The 21,718-nt window shown below is 41.1% G+C and overlaps 1 protein-coding gene across 1 annotated transcript in view; it reads left to right on the top strand.

The window, feature by feature from the left end:
* Positions 1–21,718, top strand: part of LOC111144313 (SATB homeobox 2) — a 180,328-nt gene that overhangs the window by 74,792 nt on the left and 83,818 nt on the right. The window contains exons 3-5 of the mRNA XM_022498554.1: positions 658–784; positions 1,964–2,087; positions 13,361–13,463. Coding sequence (XP_022354262.1) covers positions 658–784; positions 1,964–2,087; positions 13,361–13,463 — 354 coding nt within the window. The remainder of the gene's footprint in view (positions 1–657; positions 785–1,963; positions 2,088–13,360; positions 13,464–21,718) is intronic.

Raw genomic sequence — 21,718 nt, 5'->3', positions numbered from 1 at the left:
TCACTCTAAAAAGAGCAGAGGAATACAATTTAAAAAAGGAAGTCGAAGGCATCTCTGCTATTTCTGATCTGTGGTCAGTCATTGTGCCATTGGAAAATAACCCCCCTGCCTTGTGAAACACGAATCTGGAAATGAACTCGAACTTCATCAGCTCCAAATGCTGTTTGCACTGGGATCACACCACAGTCAGGATGTGACTGTGTGTGTGCTGAGCCCACACACAGGAATTTTCTTGTACAATTCAAAACCAAATCTTATATTTACTTAAGGCTTGCTTTTTTGTGTGTGTGTGTGTGTGTGTGTGTGTGTGTCTATGAAATCAGCAGTCCAGTATATTTAGCATCAGTCTTAAGTTAGAATGTGAAACAAGACTTTGGGGGAAGGAAGTATCCGTATGGTTTTCTAAGTAATTTAAGAAACAGGAAAACATAAAAGAACGGATTGTCCGTGATTAAACCTCATCCTTTCATTCCATCTTCCTGTATCGTTAACTCAGCTGTCAGCCAGAAAGAAATAGGTTATTGCACTGGGTTGTAAAATATTTCTGAGTGGGCCTTGAATGTTGACTATTGAATGACCTCCTGAACACTGAGCAAACAAGGAGAGAGTTTAATAAATAGCAGAAATGTGTTGATGGTGTTTTTCTTCTCGCTGCAGGAATCATCAAGCTGGGTAGGTGGAACCCTCTCCCCCTCAGCTATGTGACTGACGCGCCCGACGCCACCGTGGCCGACATGCTGCAGGACGTCTATCACGTTGTGACACTGAAAATCCAGTTACAAAGGTGGGTGTCTCTGGACCTAGGCCCTTCCTTACTCGCCGAGCTACTCCGTCCGTCAGAGTTGCTGCAGACACTGGCATGTCCTTTGTTTTCTAGATGTTGGATGAAATGAAAAAGAAAAAAGAGGAAAGAGAGAGGAGGGAAGGAGGGACACTTCACCAGGCATCTTTGTCATCCACATTCCAACTGTTTTATGTTTTGTTTTCAGAAGCAGTGAAGTGGGAACCTAGGGGGGAGCTTGATAAATCATTAAAAATCTGTGGCCCTTAAAGGGGAACTTTCCACAGCCCCTAATTTAATGGGTTCTCTGTTTAAATGCTTAGCATACTATTTGAAGAATAAACACTTCTGCTGTTTTCAGGTGTGTGTTTTGAGGGCTGAGTTCTGTCCCTGGGTAGCAGGCTTATCAGGAAGGTGCTGGCACCGGGCATCTTTTTCTTCCCTTTCTGGTGGCTGCCTTAGAGGAGCACACTGTGTGGCCTGCAGAGGTTCTGGACGTGATTTTTTTCAGGTACAGCATCCAGGACAAGTTATGCTTCCAAAGCATCTAGTTCTCTGCAGTGTCTTGTAGTGTAAAGTGCCTGTAAGTCATGGGATTTAAGAAATGCTGTTCCTTAGTGTTAGCGTTTTGAATTTGCTCATATTGGAGAATTGGCACCTTCGTAGGCCCCCAACGTCCCCATCCTTGTCTAGGAAGGCTTTAGTGTCCTCTCCCAAAAGTTACTCTGGGTTAGGAAGACAATGTCTCCGAATTGTTCTGGGAGAGTGAAGAGTAGACCTTCATGCCTTGAATTTTAATGGACCGTTTGTCTGCATTAAACCTTAGGGATGTCCAGTAATTAAACTCATACAGTGGAAGTTTATAATACATTGCCTTGGTATTTTCATCCACAAACTGGAAAAACCATATTTTAAATTATTAACAATTCTTCCTATCTGAAGTGACTATTCTTCGGCGAGTGTGAAAACAATCTTAAAGGAGCCGAGTTGGGCTCTGTATGCATCCTGGAGAAGCAGTTTCACTCCCTTTCCCTCATCCAGGGCCCACCCTGGAGCAAAAACTTCAGCAGTTGTCCCCCTGCTGGCAGAGGGGCTGGCGTGAAGGTCGCGCTCTATACCCTCTGCAGCCAGGGCCCTCCGTTCAGCTTTTGCGCCTTGTTCATTCTTGTCCTGTTTTCCCAGTTGTTCGAAGCTGGAAGACTTGCCGGCGGAGCAGTGGAACCACGCCACAGTCCGCAATGCCTTAAAGGAACTGCTCAAAGAGATGAACCAGAGCACATTAGCCAAAGAATGCCCTCTCTCCCAGGTCAGTATACCCGGGTGGGGTTCTGGGGAACCTAGAAAGCCGCTGGTGGGAGGTGAGGGAGGAGGGGCGGTCCTGCTCAGAGAGCTGTCTTCTGTCTTTTAGTTTAGTTACACTACACTTCAGGGGGGAGAAATACAGAGGTTGTGGTGCTTTCTGTCGTGGAGTGGAAGTTATCACTTACCGAGGGCTTTGATGTCATGAGCAGGTATTAAAACATTTCACATTTGCAGTCCTTAACTTCTCATGTATACCACACGAGGTGGGCTCCAGGGTCTCCATTTTACAGATCAAGAAATCGGGACTCAGGGAAGCACTTTACCATCCTAAGCTTACTCAGGAGGCTCAGTGGCAAGTTGAGATCCTAATCCAGATCTCCCCGGCAAAGTCTCAGGCTCCAGACCATCCCTTTACATGGTCAGTGGAAGGAGTCAACCGTGTCAGGCCCATCTTAATTATTTTTTACTTGTTTATTGAACGTTTCCCTTGGCCAGCAAGGAGACATGATCTTTACATTGTAGACATTTGTATAAATTCTGCAGTGGGTATACTGTGTGTGAAAGTTGATCCTGAGAAAAAGCGATACTCCATTTTTAATGAACTGATGAGAAACTCAAACAAGCCACAAAAATAAGAGGTAGACAGGAAAATAAGAGTGGGAAAGGGCTGCCTTTTCCATTTGTGTTCATGGGTGAGGGACCCACTTTTTCTAATGATGAGGTAATATTTTGGTGGCTAGGGTCAGTGGCTTAGGACCGCTATGACATGAACTCAGGTTGACATTGTTTCAAGCTATGAATGGAAATCCACTTCCTCTGTGAGTTGCTATACTTGATTTAAGACAATGGACTAATTACATGTCTGTCAAGTTCAAGGGAAGGTGACAAGAACCATAGAAACCCGATGTGCCCTGAGCTATGTTCTAGGATAATAGAGTCTTTGGGGGAAGCAGGAAGCCTGGTGGTTAAGAGCATGAATTCTGGAATCAGTTAGATCTGGATTCATGTCCTGGCTTTCAGGCCTCCATGACCTCACATCTACGAGCCTACTTCTTTGTCAGTAAAACCAGGAGAGCAATAGTTCCAAGTCCTATAATGAGGAGTGAATGAGATAAATCACATAAGTTCTTGGCCTGGTGCCTGGCATACAATGACGCTCCATTAATAGTATCAGCTATTAATACTGAGACACGATATTGTTGGTGTGAACTGAGTATTTCTTTTCTTTTTTTTTTTTTTTTTTTTTGAACTGAGTATTTCTGATGTGTGTCGTGGAGCATGTTTTGGACTTTAAAATCCTCTGAGATAAAGCATGCTATTAATGTTTTTGCTTCCAAATAGTCAAGAAGGCATGCGCTCGCGTAGTGGTAGTTGGTTAGGAAGGAACACAGGTGTCTTTTGGCCATCAGCCGGGGCCCTGCTGTTGAGCATACAGCTTGCACACGGGCCATTTCAGTTCCTCCGTGTAGGTGGGTGTGTAGGTGCTAACACCTGTTGCTAGATTTTGATTTCTTCCAGGGCGATTGCTTATGAAGTTATAAAAATAAGATTTTTAAGTTATTCTGATCATATGCAGGGATTGATAAAGAACAGTTTAGGGGAAAAAAATTAAATCATTTGTCCTGAATTTCACAGTTAGTCACAAGTAATTGTCTCTTGGATTTACCTGGAAGTCAAAATGGGCTTTGCTTGGAAGTGGACAAGCTCCTAACTTAATATCACCAATTTGGAACTGTATCCAGTGCTCTTCCAGCCAACGGGAATTTGGTCACAACTGATCTATTGTGATCATCAGTGTTAGTTACAACCGTGCAGCTAGAGATGACGTTAGTGGAAAGAACCCAGATCAGGAGCTGAGAGCCCCGGCTGCCATCTCCCTTCTCTTTTGTTGGATGTGTGATGCCGGGCAAGCCCATCTACTTCTAGGGCCTTACTGAATTCCTCTGGAAACTGGGCATGACTGTACATGTTTCATATAATTTTCAGGGTTGTCTTGAGGTTTGAATGGGATCACCTTTACCCCTACTATAAAAACCTCTTTTTCCCCCATTTTCTATTCTCATTACTGGCTCCCCTGGCCGCCCAGCCTAAAAAAGTTTCTTTTCCATCACTCTCAAGTTTGATCCTGTGGATTCTGTCTTCGTATCTGCCTCATAACCCTAACCTTTCTCCTGTCTCTGGCTTTCCCAACACCAAGGTCTTGCCATTTCCTTCTCTCCAAGCCTCCAGTGACTGTTCCTGCACAGCCAGAAGGAGGTGCCCACTGCTGACATGGCCTTTAAGAATTGTTAAGATGATACTGTCCAGCCTGATTTCTCACCAGAGCCACCACCTTCATCCTTTTACCTGCATCCTCTTTGTGCTCCAAACACATGGAGTTAATTATTTTGGAACATTAGTCATTGCTCACATGTCACCAAAATATTCCTGAGGGTGGGAGCAACCTAACCGGTACCTTCAGCATTGGAGGTCTAACAACGCAACTTCTTGTGTTATTTTTTTAAAAATCGTGCAAAATTTATATTCTACTCCATATACCTGTATTTTTGATATTTTTAAAAAATGCCAAAGAAATTACTCTACCTGTTAACTTCTCCTCCTATTCACATGAGACTGGCCTTCCAGGGAGACACACCGTTTTCCTCTCTGGCTTCCGTAGCCCCGTGTACAATGCCGGTGACCGACGCTCGCTTTTGCATATGCGATTTCTCGTGGCCAGCATGCAGGGCTAGCCTCTGCTTGATAAAGTTGTCTTGCACATTCCGGTTGGAAAGTCACTGCTGGGGACATACCCTGACCTCCTGGTCTAAGCAGTTGCTGCTTCTGCCCTTGGGATCCTCTCGTACACACCCCTGTCGTAGCGCACCTCACAGCCTGTTGTGTGTCTCCTGCCAGTTCTCCTCACTCGATCGGCCGCCACTCGATCGTTACTTTGTCAGCATTCGGCACCGTGTATGTCTTGCAAGTCGTTGTTACTCTGATGCAGGAGTTGCTCAGCTTGGCCCTATTTATCTTTTGGGTAGATAAGTCTTTGGAGGTGCAGGAGGGCTGTCCTGGGTATTGTAGGATATGTAGCAGGGTCCCGGGCCTCTACACACTGGATGCCAGTAGCATGCCACCATCCTCCTTGTCCCCCAGCTGTGACAACCAGAATGTCTCCACACATTGCCAAATGTCCTAGGAGGGGAGTAAATCACTCTTGGTCGAGAACCACCACGGTAATATGTTTAATGAATTAAGTCTAAAAATGTTTTAGAAAGTGCTATAAACTGTAAAGTTTTATTATTTTTATGGTGTTCTTGGCAACCCTAGAATGTCTTGAACTAGAAACAGTGAATACAGTAATTTGGTGGTCGATGCCTGTTACATTTTCAATCAAACGGGGCTCAGTCCTATTACTTCAATTTGGGGTAGATTTGATTTAGGCTTCTGGTGTGCTGTGTGATTATGGAAAATCTTAGTGGGGTAGTCCTCGGTGAGCATGGACATGTCCTGTGAGCCCCAGCATTAATCCTACAGCTATTACCCCTACATGTTCCGGATTAGTCCCTTCAGTCGCATAACTGGATTGCATTTCACTGTGGGGATAAGCTCACCTATTTTGTTTGTGGTTGTCATAGGCTGGGGCATGCATTTTTTAGGTTCAACCTACATAATGTGAAAAAGAATGCACTTTTGTGCTGAAACGGTGAAATAGTACTTGAACAATGTATTCCACCAACATCAGCAGGGTCCCAGTTAGGAGTCAGGCGTTTTGCCATGGGCTGGGATGCCATGGGGAAGATGAGAGAGGAGTACAGCTTTTAGCCTAGGAAGAAGAGTACTACTTACTTCAAAAGGGGAAGTAGCAGACACCTGGGTGGCTCACTCAGTTGGTTAAGCGACTTCGGCTCAGGTCATGATCCCCAAGTCCTGGGATCGAGTCCTGCATCAGGCTCCCAGCTCCATGGGGAGTCTGCTTCTCCCTCTGACCTTCTCCCTTCTCATGTTCTCTCTCACTCTCTCTCTCTCTCAAATAAATAAATAAAATCTTAAAAAAAAAAAAGGAAAAGTAACTTATTGGACTATGTAAGATAGACACTGTTCAGGAGTAAAAAAACTGTTTGAAACAGTTCTTCCTTATTATCTCCAAACCAAACCATACTAGGTATTTCCTTACTCAAGTGTGGTGATTACATAAAGGAATGATGATTCAATGGCCAGTATATATTTTGTCCAACATCCCAGTGTTCTACAGTTCAAAAGAGCAGCCTTTGAAGGCAGAAGAAAAGTGGAAAAGTCCATAAAAGGGCAACAATTGCAGGCTGAGGCATATATATTTAAAGGGAGAGAAGTCATGATTTTGCTATTCTCTGTCTAGCCAGGTGCTTGGAAAGTATAGGTTGTATTTGTGTGTCTGTGTATTTATTTTTGATTTCACCTTTCCAAATGTGTTTTAGTGCTCATGGCCTCTTCCTTTTCCTCTGATGTCCCCCTCACATTTCATATGAGTTTGTTTTCTTTGAGTCACCACTTCCAGCCTCTCCCTCCAGCCATATAGTCTGTGCCAAGCATCCTAACCTACCATACCTTAGTCTTAGGTGTCTTATTAAATAGTCTCCTCTAACTGACTGTTCCAATTTGGAAATGTTATGAACACATCTTTCTGTGGCTTACTTATATATTTTTTAAGATTTTATTTATTTATTTGACAGACAGAGATCACAAGGTGGCAGTGGGTGGGGGGAAGCAGGTGCCCTGCTGAGCAGAGAGCCTGATGAGGGGCTCAATGCCAGGACCCCTGAGATCTTGACCTGAGCCAGAGGCAGAGGCTTAACCCACTGAGCCACCCAGGCGCCCCTGCTTACTTATTTTTTACTCAAGGAAGATTTAAAAGACAAAATCCTAGGTCCTCTAGGTTTTGATCCATTGACATAAGCAGAGCTAACAGTACCTCCTTGTCCACCTCATTGCTCATTTGATGATCAAATGGAAAGACTCAAGAGACAGTCTTGTTAACTCAAAATTGTGATGAAAGAACAAGTAATTTGCAAAGGCACACCCCTTCCAGTGTTCCCTTGCAGCCCCTGTGACAGAACAGGTTTTCTGTGACTCTAGATAGGTTTTTTTAAAGTTTATTTTTGTGGTAAAAATACATAACATGAAGTGTATCATTCTAACCATGTTTGAGTTTGCAGTTCGGTGGCATTAATTACATTCAGAATGTTTTACAACCATCACCCCTATCTATTTCCAGAAACTCTTCACCACCCCGGACAGAAAGTCTACAACCATTACGTAATAAACTCCCCATTCCCCTCTGCCCACCCCCAACCCCAGGTAACCTCTGTTCTATTCTCTGATTCTATGAATTTACTTGTTCCAGATGCCTCAAAAGTAGAATCATGGAATATTTGTTTTTTTATCTGGCTTATATCATTTAACATATAGTTATGTTTTTAAAGCAGCTCTGTCCCATGCCCTTAGTGGAGGTTTTATTGCCAAATATTTGAGGAACAAAATGACTGGCAGAAGTTACTGAACCGGGAAAACGTTACTGAATTTCCAGTATGATAGTGATGTGGTGTTTTCACAGTCTTTTAAAGACATAGACTGTAGGATAATTACTTCTGCCATCGTGAGCAAGCCTTGCTCGTTTGGGGGATCCTTAAAAGACCAACTTGATTGTACAATATGCTGAAATAATCAGGCCCTGAACTCAAGCATTCGGTTGGGTTGGTAGAAGAAACAAATTGACCATGTGCTCATCTATAAACAAGAGGCTGATAATTGTGTGGACCAGTGTTGTCATAACTGGTTGCCGACTGTCTGTTCCATTTTGTCTTAAATTCACGCACGTAGTGGGGATGCGTCCTATCTTGTGTTAACAAGCCGTCCTTTCCAATCATTGTCATGTGAGCTTGTTTCTGTTCAAGGCCCAACCTCATGACTCTTGTTGCAAGAGGTTTGCCGCTGACAGCTTGAAAGGAATCCCTGCCTGGGTGATGGCCATGAACATGTGGCATGATGGTGTAGGGGCAGAGAGCAGACACTCACGGGCCCCCCGTCTTGTGCCAGGCCTTTTAGACAAATGATCTCCCTGAATCGTCACAGCCTCTGGGGCAGGTAGCGACATCCACTTTCACAGACGAGGGAGCCTCCAGCAGCACCGTAGGGAGGAGCTCTCAGATGTCGTCCCGCCATACTCGAAGCCCAGCGGAAGTGTTTCCTTCAGCTAGAATGGCAAAGTTTTCAATTCCGATCGTATAGCTCAGAAATGGGGACAGAAAGGGAGAGCAGAAGGCTGCCAAGTACCATTAACTGAATTTTTCATGACAAAGTAATTTCTCCAGATCAGGTTTTTCCCTTTACTGTACTTGATGGACGTATCATTATAATCTCATGTTTAATATGTAATTTAGCATACCGCAAAGCAGAATAAAAAGGCTGAAAACGAGCAAAAAAATGCATATATTATTCATGGCCTGCATCACGCTCTCTCCCCCGTAGACATGCTACGAGATGCCAGCTTCTCTCCCCACCCTGACGCTCTTCTTGCTGAGACAGGGCGTTCCTACTGACAGAAAGTGTAACCATTCACTCTGGTTTTAAAATGTTCTTTTTTATAGCAAGTGTATTATGTATCTGCAGCTTATCTACTCTTAGTAGAACACTGCTTTTCAAACAAATAAATCCCGCTAAGCCAAGGAGAGTGTGGTAAAGGATATCCAGTTATTTTATCCTCCTTTTCTTGGGGAGGAGGAGGGAGTGCTGAGCTCTCTGTCTTTTCACATGTATTGTAGGAATCATCTTAACCTGTGTTTATTGTTTTGCTCTTCCTATTAAGGCTTAAATTGTCTCTAGTTTCCTTAGTTTTCTGAACTCCTTAATTAACTCCTGTAGGGGCCCAAGGTTACAACTTGATGTTTTCCTTTGGTCACACCTTGTGTCTTCTTGGTCTGAAGAATTGTTTGCAATATCCGCTGTTGAGTTTGTACCAGCTGATGGAGGCGGTGGTGAAAATTTGCTTTCCCTTCACGTAAGAGACCAAAGAAATAATGGGGCCTGGCACTAGTGTCTTTTTATGGGGCTTTCCACTGCTGTTTGACTTTGGACAAGATGCTTCATTCTGAGCTTCCTGGCTCTCATTTAGAAAAATGCAGCCATATCACAAGTGACATCTAGTCTCTGAGCTAGTTAAAAACAAACAAGTGAGTTTAAAATTTGTCTCAGGAGCCTGAAAGGAAATCTATTTTTAGATAAGGCCATCTATTTAACTATAGAAAATATTAAAACAATATATTTTATTGTCCAAACAATATATATTTAAAACAGTATATAATCTCTTGCAGTTTGGCTTGGTGCAAATTCAGATCAGCTAGTAAATTTTGATTCTGGTATATTTTAAACCCTCAAGTACATTATAATAATAATAATTATTATTATTATTTTAAATAATTTTCAAATATAGCCAGCAAACTATGTGTCAGAGTGAATGCAAATGAGGAAACCCGGATTTTCTTCCTCATTTAAAATCTTCGTATTTAAGATGTAATGATGAATTACAAAGAAGTCTGAAATTTTCGAAAAGTTTCTGTAGTTGGGAAGATGTGTTAAGCCTTCCTATTTATTTTAACACATAATAGTTTTCATAGCACAGTTTTATCTACACTTACTATTCCTTGGTGCTGATGGCTGTGACTAAGTACCTGAAGGGTCTGTCTGATTGCCCAGTGCGTGTGTGCCCTCTACTTTCCTTGTCACATTCCACCACCATGCCATTAAGCTTGCTTCATAAGTGCAAAGTCGTTTTCATACGAGCCTCAGTAAAACATTATCCCTTCAAGTGTTAAAAATAACACACATCTCTTTTGGCTTATTTGTATCAACATTGTTTTTATGCAACATGGAAGCTCAGAAGTTGGTTGTGGTCTGGGTTGAAAAAGCCCACTCAAATCTTTCTTCATTTGTCAAAAAAATGTGGAGATCTTAAAAGTCCAATTGTGTGGTTGCTCTAGCATCCCTGGAAAACATAAAAGAGCAGTATAAAGTACAAAACTATGTACATACTTTAAAAAAGCAGTAAATGGAAATTAGGGTTTTTTTGGCAGAGTGGTTGGTGGGAGAGATTTTAATCATTACTCATGCTGTTTTTGCAGCAACTGTATCTCATCAGGTCTAAGATGCTCCTGACTGTAAGATGCGTTCCAGTTTCGGTGACATTAAAGTATTTTAAAAATGTGGCTGTAAAATGGATGAAATGTGGTAAATGCAGATTGTCTATTCCCCAGGACCTCCGGAAAACTTTATTCCAAGTAGAGCAAAGTCAGTATATGCTGGGTCTGTATTAGCTCCTTTTAGTGTTGTTTATAGTGAAGTAAGCTTTGATTTTTTAAAAACAAATTGACACTAACATTTAGATGTCCTTGTGTATGTGTGCTAGTGAGGCCCAGAAGTTCGAACTCAGGCTATGAGAATGTAACAGTCTAATTTAGGGTTAGAGAATATTCATGTTTGAAGCTGGAATAATAAGACATAACATGACCTTTCATCTGAAATATGCCCCAGACGTACCTCTTCTGCTTTTAAAGCTCTCTGAAGATGAATTATGAAAATTCTTATCAGTAGAACCAGTTTGAGTGTCAACTAGATGTAAAGACCTGCGGGGAATTAATATGAATAAAATGTGCCACAAACTCAGAGAGACTTTTGAGGGACTAAAGATTCTCATTATCTAGGAAATTTTCTTTATCTGCTACCTAATTCCTTTGCTCAACTCATAGTTTAAATCTATCCCCCCCACCCCTGCCATGGCCAGTAGAGATAGAAACTCAGTTATAATTATCTGCGAAAGAGAACAAATCTCATTGAGTCTGTGGGGAGTCAACTTCTTTTTTAAATGAGTTGTGTGAACCTGATTCTAGTATAAGATCTGGTGAAGGAGGGGCGCCTGGGTGGCTCAGTGGGTTAAGCCTCTGCCTTCGGCTTGGGTCATGATCTCGGGGTCCTGGGATTGAGCCCCACATCAGGCTCTCTGCTCAGCAGGGAAGCTGCTTCCCCCTCTTTCTCTGCCTGCCTCTCTGCCTATTTGTGCTCTCTCTCTGTCAAATAAATAAAATCTTTAAAAAAAAAAATCTGGTGATGGAGACCCTGGAAGCCCAGATATTAACTACCTTTCCACATAGATTGACACTGGCTTTGTGCAGGGTCATTGAAGACACATCAGGAACAAGGACGAAATAGGGAGGTTAGAGAATGCGGGAAATGTGGATCATCTGGGGCCACAATGACATGGGTTGGTGGCCTGGTCTTATGGGCGAGGAAGAGTTGCTGGACAGCTGCAGGTAGTAATTGAGACCCTTTAGTCTGCCTCTCAGACCGACTTTGCAATAGGAGGCTTACCTCGATTTCCTGTAATGACCACCTATCCTGTGCCTCTCCGGAGCATAACATTCATGCAAACAACAGACAGAGATGACAAGTACATCCACAGTTATCCATATACACCAGCATAGCTGGGGTATCTATTATTAGGCCACTTTCATGTTAAAATGTTCATTATTATGACATTTCAGTTTGGCATTATAAAATTTCATCTCTGTCCCTTTCGTCTGTTATATTTCAGTGACTCAGATGTCCCACATCAGAAGTGTGTTAGACTTGGCGGGGGTTGGGGGGGCATGAAACAGACACAGTCACTGTCCTCAAGGGTTTCGCAGATTAAGACAAAGAGAAAAGCTCAGCCCAGAGAGGGAACTAGCCCAGCTAGCCAAGAGACTTCTTTACTTCTTTGTTAGTAACACACAAAGCAGAACCTGCCTCAGGAAGCTTAGGAGTCCACTGATCCTCTAAGTCAGTGCAGAAGGCTCTGGAAGTTTGGTGATACAGTCAGGTGATACCTGATCTTTGTGTTCCCAGGGCTGTGTTCAGATCCTCAGATTAAAAAGGTTCTTACTATCTCCCCTTAGAGAACAGAATTGTCTTTTAGAGATCAGCAACCGGGGGAGGTTAGCCATCTGCTATGTAGAAAGGGCCAAAGAGGTTTCTGTGAATTGAATTAGAATTCCCCTCCCCCACCAGCACTGCATAGTGATTTTTGAAAAAGAGGGACTTCATGGGCTCAGTGAGGGAACTGTTTTAAATGGGAGTCTATGCAGTACTGTTTGCTGGTGTTCGAACCTCTCAGTAAATAACTCGCTATTGGCTTGATTTATTGTTATCTTCTTTATTGTGACTACTTTGAAGAAATACCATTAGAAGTTTTGAGATTTTACACAGCTGTTCCATCCATATCTGGAGATACCTTTTTGAAGAAAGGCGACATTTCAAAGGCAAGATATAAGACCTCACAGAAGCCATTTGGATCTCTCGAGTTTATGTCCATTTGTTTTTAGATAGAGTTTGTGAAGTAAAAATCTCTGTATAAGTTTGTAACTGTGTTATCACAGTCAGTTCAGGTATATAAGTTAACATCTGTTACAAATGTTGGTGCAAACATGCCATATTGGCTGAAAACATACCTGTAGGAAATTGCATTCAAGGTGTGCAATTATAATTTAATTTTTTAGTGCTAAGTCAGGTTATACTCTTATCTTTCCTGTCCATCCCATTTACAAACAAATCAGCTAACGGCTAGAGCTGAGGAGGGAGAAGGGATGAAAAGCAAGAAGGAATGAGGTACTTAAGTACTCAGAAAGTTTTAGCTTTGATTCATTTTTGGTTGAAACACAGTATAAGTGTTATGTTTAGTTTCTCCTGCTCTAAAATAGCACTGTTAATTTTTTCATTTGGTGAATTTTCACACAAGTGCTAATCACACGTTTCTATAAATTATATTAATTTAACTTATTTCCCTAAATGTTGTTCTGCAGTGTGTAGCACGGATGTTCTCAGATTCTTGGCTGTGTAAGCTTGTTGCCGTTGGAAGCAGAACAGAAACATCTGAAAGGCATTATTTGAATTACCGATGCTGGAGCATCTGATCTCACCTTTTACTCTGCTCCTAAGTCACAACTGTTCTCTCCCTTTGTGTCTAATCTGTGCAGATGTCCCGCCTCCTCCATCTTTGACATTGCCCCAAGGTTGGCTTTTTGGAGAAAACACTGTCATCATACAAGTAGAAGTTAAAGAAAGAGTAAATTTTGGTAATGGTTTTTGATGTTTGATAGTTTAGTTTGCAGGAGGATGACTACTTCAGATTTAAAAGACAATGGAGGTAGGTGTGGGTGAGACTTCTTACCCCTAAAAAGAAGTACTTGATGATGGAAAATGTAACTGTTATTTCCTGTTTCTTTTCAGAGTATGATTTCATCCATTGTAAATAGCACATATTATGCCAACGTGTCAGCAACCAAGTGCCAGGAGTTTGGGAGATGGTATAAGAAGTACAAGAAGATTAAAGGTAAACTGACGTTTTTGTTTTTAAAGCCTATTTTTAGTTTCTTAGGTCAATGAATTATTGGTTCTTTGGAGTTTATGCTAATTCTCTGTATACACTTTTATAAAATTATATACATAATTTTTACAAAGGTAAGTTTCTTAATATTTCCTACAGGAGATCCTAATTAGCCCCCTTAAAACTAAGATGGCATTAGAACTAAAGTAAGATTTGATGCATAATACGTGAAATTTACCGTTTTCATAAGAGATGCATGTGAAGGCCAAGATTTTTAGAAATATTTGAAATGGTTTATTTCAGATAGGCATGTCTATTTAAAAAGCTCAATCAATAAATCATTTCCATTAATATATTAATGGAAATTCAAAAGCAGTCATTATGGGTTAATCTGCCTTATAGTTCAAGTACCAATTAACAAATTGAAATGACTGCTGGCTGTGGTATCAGGAAATCTTTGGTTAGAAATGGAGTTCTGGTGTGTGATTTGGTGATAGTACCAGAGCAGTGGTCAAGTCAAAGGGACTCTGTTGTAAAGCAGCCTTGTGTTCAAATGTCTGTTCTCCCTTTGCTAGTGTGTGTTTCAGGAAGTTATTTACCTTCACCAAGATTCAGTCTCCTCATCTGAAAATTGAAACAATGAAAGTATCTAAATCATTCACTAGCTGTGAGGACTAATTAGGTTAATACTGGCATAAAGAAACCTCTTAATAAATAATATCTGTAACACTAGAATGCTAAAATAATAATTAATAGTAACGGTGGTACTAGCAGTAATATGGTAAATGTGGAGTTGTATCTGGTCCTGAAAATACAGTGTCCTGTATGATACGTGGCATGCTGTTTACACCATCCAGCCCTTCAAATGTATCAGTGATCTTTTTTCTGTACAAATATGTCAATGTTGGAAACATTCTGGTGTTCCCACCCAACTCAGGTGCTATTCACATTCAGATGCCACCAGCCCCTAAGCGGACTTGGGGACTCTTGGATGGTCGAGGGTCCATCCAGGCCCTGTTTTCTCATGGTTATAACATCATCCATCAAGCCTTATTATAGGTATTCACAGCCTTGCTGAAAGTTCCCTGCCCCCATCCGAGGTTCAGATGACCATTTACGGTGGGCAGGTGATAGTAAAAGATGAATTATTTGTTTTACTACCTGCCGGTGTCCTCCAGGGAGGCGGGATCGAAGTAACGCTTGTTGGCCATTTAGTGTTTGGGATCCTGTTTCCCAGGTTACCTTTTGAGGGAGTGAACTTTACATGCATCCGCAGCACATTTTCTGATTACAAAAGACTGACAGCATTTTATTCCAAATATCCAGTTTATAAGGAAAGTCAAGATGTTGAACTACCCAGCAGGCGTTAAAGTGCACTGAAAATTGAATTAAGATCCATTTCTCTTCAGCATCCTAAAATTCTTAGAAGCATGAAGGTTCTACTTTGGGCACTTGCTTTACAATATTACTAATATTAACTCTCAGACAGGATAAGATGAATTTAACTCCTTCTCATTACAAGATGTGATTGTGTAGTTCAGAAGGGTTTCTTTTCTCTAAGTGTTGTCTCCAAGTTTTTCTTTTAAAGTAAGACTGTTGAAGTGTTTGAATATATCCTCTTTGGCTAAAAATCAAAAGAATCATGCAGCTTCAAGGTCATTTGTTAGATCCCATTTACTTGCTGTCGGAAGAGGAAAGGAAGAGAGAGCCATCTTGTAATAGGCTGTAGTGTAATTCCAGATTCAGAAGCTCTCCACTCTAGTGTTTTCAGAATTGCCACTACAGAACCCGTGTGTGTGTGTGTGTGTGTGTGTGTGTGCGCGCGCGCGCACGCACGTGACACATACATATACACATATACGAACACTTGTATGTTCTACTTTTTTTTCTCTCTTAGAGGTTCAATTCTTTAAGCTCTTTTTTTTTTCAAGATAGTAAATGCACAGTTAAATCTTAAGTGTCATAAAAGCGGACTGAGACCTTGATTTCAATCAGGAGGTCAAGGACCCACACCTGAAGAGGCTGCCAGACACTGTGTACACATGCTGTTCAAGGAGATGGAGCTAGTCATTGCTGTTGAGAAGTGTGTGTGTGCGTGTGTGTGTGTGTGTCAGTAGGAGGAGAAAAGGGAAGGTTAAGGTATGTGTGAAGTAAACACAAGCTGCCGTAAAACAGTTCAAGTGGTGTTGATTCATCAACCAAGGGAGTGGGAGGAAAAACAAAGAATTCGTGGCAGGTATAATGGTGTACAGAAAATAAACACCCAGAGAAGTATATTTTATTAACTTTCGACCCTCAGGGAAAAGGCAGTGTCGGACCTATCCGGGCACATTTCATCTGAAAGAAGCTTTGTGCTATGAATAGATGTCACTGTGGGGGCCCCATCGAGTAGAAGCCACTTCTCATGGGAAAGGAATGATTTTGTTTGTAACATTTCTGTTTGTGTCCATCCATTTTCAAAATGAGGAAGACAAGGAATGAGTTTCAGATCTGGGAATGAGTAATAGCAAAAGCAGCATTCTACCTTAGGGCTCTTCCTGCTGAACCTGGCAGTTGGAGTGTCATGTCCTTCCTTGCCCCCCTACCTACCCCGTTTCCACCCCCAAATTACCAATTTACATGTAGCCTGGCTGATACGACGTATAGAAGAAAATCTCATGCTAACTTACTAATGTCCCAAACTAAATGCAGCTACATTGTTAAATATGTTTCCTATTATCTGCTAATGTCTGTTTTAATAAAACAGTGGGAACTAAATGGTTGCTTCTTAATCAAAACCATGATTTCCTAACATAAGCTATGTGATTCTGTTACAAATTGCCACATATAGATCTCCTAGGTCAAAATTTTTTTCTCTTCTCATAGAAATAAATAAACAGTAAAATAATTATATACTCTGAAAGATCAAAGTAAATATGACTAAAACCTGGCAAAAATAAAAGTCTACAGTAGGATTAAAAAAAAGGATCAGATTGCAAATTCTATAGTTAATGCTTAAATAAATATGAGAAAAATGAACAATCAATAATTCGATATCATTAAAAACAGATGTAAAAACGATATACAAATGGAATTGTCTGAATTTGGAAGTAAACATTTTAATGTGCATTTTTTGAACTTGTTGTTATTACAGCTAAACTATTTACACTTATTCTTTAAAATGTCCTAAGTTCGTTTGGCTTAGCATGGTAACTTTATTTTCCCCAGTGATCACAGCAGAGTACATTCTGTTTACCTTTTTTCTTTAATTTCAAAGACAATCATGGTTGACACACATATTTGAGTTATCATTCGTGTTAACTCAGGGTGGATGGGGAGAGACGGTTGGCATCCTCTGCTTTTAACATCCAGAACTATGAACCTGCTTCCTAGGAATTTTTGATATTGAATAAAATGAAGTGGGTAGATAGGGTAGTAGGTTGGTTTAGACAGTATTTTGTGTTGCTGTTCATCTCATACTGTAATTGCTTCTGGCCTAGATTTTACCGTGTAGAGCTCATAAGCTCCCAAGTATAAGGAAAAGAAAATCTACATTCTGTGTAAAAGCAGGGGGTATAAAAGACCAATATTAACAGTTGTTTAATGTTTAGGAGTTTCAGTGTTGGACACAAGGATAATCCACAGGGACCTGGAAACGTTCATGCTGCTACAAAATGATTTTCAAAAATTCTTGGGATTATGTTGAATTTACCCCATCAATTTTTCTTTCATAAGTTCTGCACACTTTAATGAAACACTTATTTTTTAACCTCTTTCCTATTAACTATGTAGATATAAAGTTGCCTCATCATTTTTATGAAACTAAGTGGCAATTAAATATGAAGTACCATCGGAAATGATACTCTCTGGCGATCTGCTTCTGCAGGGCATCTTCTAAGAATAAAAAAGTGCCTTAACAAAGAAGGACTCATATATTTTAAATGTCTCCTAATTAAAAATTAATAAGTTAAAATAATGTCATATCTAAAGTGTTTTTCATCTGACACCAAAAGCAAAATGAAGTGTCGTCTTTGGTCAGGTCAGTCTCAACTATTTCATTGGTCACAAGAATTAAGGGGTCATTGCAAGTTCACACAAATACTCGTGGATATTGTAAAATTATTTGTGTCATAAAATAACACCACTACAATGAACGGACCTAACCAAACCCCCTATTTTGGCCAGAAAGCAGAATTATCCTCATCACTTTTCTTTTCTCAATCATTGCTCAAGAACTCCCTGATTGTTAGTTGTCTTAATTTTATTTATTTGAACTTATTTTGCAAAATATTAAAGAGCTGGGAGAAATGAGGATTTGTAAAAACCAGTGTTACTTTTCCAAGCCTGGTTTATTCTAGTAATCAGTATTTTATCTGACCCTGTCTGATCTAGTCTTGCAAGATCAAACGTCCAGGCCAGCAAGCAGACAGTAAACAAAGCCCGTGAAGGGTTTCAGTAAACACAAAGATTAGATGTTGAATGAAAATTAAACTCCTTGAACTAGTCCTCTGTACTAAAGTGGTTAAGTGGGTTGTGATTAAAAGAAATAAGTAATTATGATCATTATAGCTGAAATGATATAATGTTACCACATTTAAAGCACCTCTTGTACCCAAAAATGATTGTGTCATTTACAAAGTGGTGCCTCCGAGTTGAATAGAAAAATCCATGTCCCCTGACCTGGTTCCACGAGGCAGTCCCCGCTTAGACACGGCAGTATCGGTGGTCACGACAATGTCTTTAATCAACGGCAGGGACTTCTCCCTCTGCTGTTGTTTAGTTCTGATGAGGTAAAAGCAACTTACTTCTGTCTACCTAATTTTTCTGAGTCATGAGAGAGATTTTCTTTCAGCTTTGGATCGAAATGAAGGTGTGCGGCAAGGAAGTTGGTCCCTCTGCCTGTACCGTATCTTGCCTGAAGTAATGCCAACATCAAGTCCTTGGCTTCTGCAGAAACCCTTGAACTTAGATAAATATTACACAAATATTTGTGGAAATAGAAACATCACTCCCACAACCAGCCGCTTTCCATCTTATTGGAAGAGCCTTGTGCTTTTTTTTACTGTGACAGTCACTGGTGTTCATTCGTCACTCACGTTAGCCTGTTTGGCCCCCCGATTAGAAACTTCTTGGTAGTGTCAGGAAGTGGAAGAATGGCATGTGGGAAATGCCACGGACCCGAGCTACGGGCCAGTTCCTTGCTTGGGTCTTACAAAGCTCGTTCTGGCTGTCCCGACAGTTGCTTCTTTGGCCTGAACTTTGTTTGTTCATTAATGGGCATAAATGTTAACATGCAAAACATTCATTTGTCAACAATATGATTTGTAGGTGAAAAGAAAGGAACTTGCTATCTCCTTATATTTATACTATTTATGATGCCATTTTGAAAGGATGGAAAGGAGAAAATGATGTCCATCCATTCATCTATCATAGATAATTACTATTTGAAAGAAGTTTAAGACACAGTTCTTGGTTTCAAAAAGCCAGCATCTATAAAATTAGTTTGAGCATCAACTTTATATACCTGGCAGTATTCTAAGTAGGGAACGTTGCATAGTCCCTCCTTGCGAGATAATTAGTCACAGTGACAGAACTCATTTTAATTAAATATTTAGTGAGTGCTTCTACTACAGGCCATTTTCACTGCTAAAAGCAGTGAGAAACATTCAGAAACACATAAGATGTGGTTCCAGCCTCTAGTTGGGTTGCTGTCAACCTAGCAGGGGAGGCAGCCCTCCATCTGGCGAATATATAGCAGTAGTATGAACTTGTGTTGTAGTAGCACAGAGAACGGTCCATGAGTTTTACCTAACAAGTGTTAGGTCGGAGAGGAGGGTAATTTGAAAAGCAGCCCTTGAGTTACATCTTAAGGACAGTAGAGTTCTGCAAGGAGAGAAGGAGAAGGAAGAACACTTCAGGTAGTGCCAAGTTCATTGGTATAGATGCAGAGGTGCAAAAGAGCATGAACGTCTAGAAAATATCGGTGGTTGTTCACTGTCTAGAATGACAGTACATTTATCACAGCACTATCATGTGATGCCCCGGATGGCTAACATTTTACTTGGTGAAACCGAAAAGCTATGTGTGGGGTTGATAGCATCAAACATTGGTAAATGAGCTGAGATTTTTGGGGGGGATCTGGCTGGGGGTAATAATGGTGTTATAATGATGAAAAATAAGGTTGGGACCTTACCTTGGGGAACTCTGAAAGCGGTTGAGATATATTGAGAATCGGTGAAAGTTTTTCAGCAAGGGAGTGATACCTTGTAAATGGTGATATAAAAAAGAAATTTCTTTAGCAGTCCTCTGTGTGTGGGGGTGAGTGTGTATGGCAGGAGAGGAGGCAGGTAGGAGGGATAAGGGCAGTAGGTGCACCTCGGAGGAAGTAGGCAAAATAGAATCTATTGCGACCATCTGTGCAAGTAAAGATAGGAAAGGGAGGCCTTGGCTTTTGATGGCAGCAGTGAGAAAGAGAAATGACCAATGCCAGATATGTGTGGGAGAGAGAAAAATAAATCAAAGTAGAATTCAAGGTTTTGAGCTTAAGTGACTCTTCATGGTTTTGACAGAAATAGAACAATATAAATTGATCCATTGCTTATAACTTATTGAGAGTCGGTGAACCAGGTAGAGACATCCACTGGGCCATTCAAGATGTGGAACTAGCTGACCATTGGACAGGACTAGAGAATGAATTTTGGAGTCAATGTTTTTGATATGATAGTTAAAATCCCACCCAAAGAGCATTCGCTAAAAAAAGAGGAGGAGATTGGGAGCTTTGAGAAGAGAAGGGCCATGGGTTAAGAAGATACGGTTAGGAAGAAAGTGAGATTTCATGGAAGCCAGGCAAGATGGGTTACTCCTGGAGAAATGTTATCAAGGGTGCCAAGAGGAGGAGAAGGGGGAGAGGTATTTGGAGGTTCTTAGCTTTGGCAAAAAGGGGACCATGATGACATTGGAGGGAGCTGTTTCTTCATAGTGTGACAACAAAGGGAGCATATATGCATCTAAGAAGGGAAGGTGGCATGGAAATGAGGAGAGAAGACACTGGCTTAGTCAGGAAAGGATATAAAACAACTAACTGCAGCATTAGGATTAAGTTTAACACATACTCCCTGCCCTGTCCCCCATATTCAAGAGAGAGACAGTGGAGCCGGTGGAGGCAAAGGCTCGGGAGAGGGACACGGGTGACAAGCAGGAGCTCACAAACAAGGAAAGGATGGGATCTGAGGCACAGAAGATGCTTTGCCTTTAAAGGAAAGAGAAATAGCCACGTTGTCTTTAGAACCTAAAGGAAAGAAGACGGACAAGGAGACAGGTTTTGAAGATGGAGGGAAGGGTAAAGAATGAGGCATCTTATACTGTAGGGGGCTGTTGTGATTATCTGGCAGTAAGAGAGAATGGTTGGGATGGGGTTTGGTGAGGAGAATGCCTGAAACAGATTCTGGACCAACCGTATTTGGGCAACAGTGGGAGCATAGGGAACTGAAGGAGGTGACACAGTTAGGGGTTTATAGAGGTTCAGGTCTCTTTAGTTCTTAGCTTTTTCTTACAGTGTGCTTTAGAGTGCTCAGAGTTTCAGATTTCCATTTGTCCTGCCCAGATGAAGAACCTACAGAGTTGTGAAATGAGTTTTTAGGTAGACCAGGAAATGTCCAGCTTGTTAAACATTTAGTATGACTGTGGTGACATCATCTTATTTTGGGAAAATCAGTGTGTTAGAGTCAGAGAATTCTCTAGCTTTATGATCAATTAAATAAAAATTATTTATTTTTTCTTCGATGATTTACAGTTAAAAGCTAAAAAGCACTTAAATTCACAAGGTGCTCAAAGCTAAGTACAAATGCTATGTAAGAAGCTATAGGATGAACATGATAATTGCCTGTGCTAGACACTGTTGAACTCGTCATTCACCTGACTGATGATAGGCCTTCATTTCACCTTTTGCAGGAATTTGAGATGATCTGATTTAGGAATCCTGAATTCCTAAGGAAGGAGATGAATCTGGACTCATATAGAATTTAAGTCAGGCGATGAGTTCTAACGTCGGACCTTTCAAGCTGTCACCTTTCTAAGTTCCATGTTCTATAGTAACCTTGACTCATTTTTTTTTTTAAAGATTTTATTTATTTATTTGACAGAGACAGATCACAAGTAGGCAGAGAGGCAGGCAGAGAGACAGAGAGGGAAGCAGGCTCCCCGCGGAGCAGAGAGCCCCATGCGGGACTCGATCCCAGGACCCTGAGGTCATGACCTGAGCCGAATGCAGAGGCTTACTCCAC

The sequence above is a fragment of the Enhydra lutris genome, unplaced genomic scaffold (genome assembly GCF_002288905.1).
Source record: "Enhydra lutris kenyoni isolate GAN:26980312 unplaced genomic scaffold, ASM228890v2 scaffoldscaffold1, whole genome shotgun sequence".
In the NCBI taxonomy this organism is placed as follows: Eukaryota; Metazoa; Chordata; class Mammalia; order Carnivora; family Mustelidae; genus Enhydra; species Enhydra lutris.
Note: the sequence above shows the minus strand (reverse complement) of the source record. Positions and strands in the feature narration are given on the sequence as shown.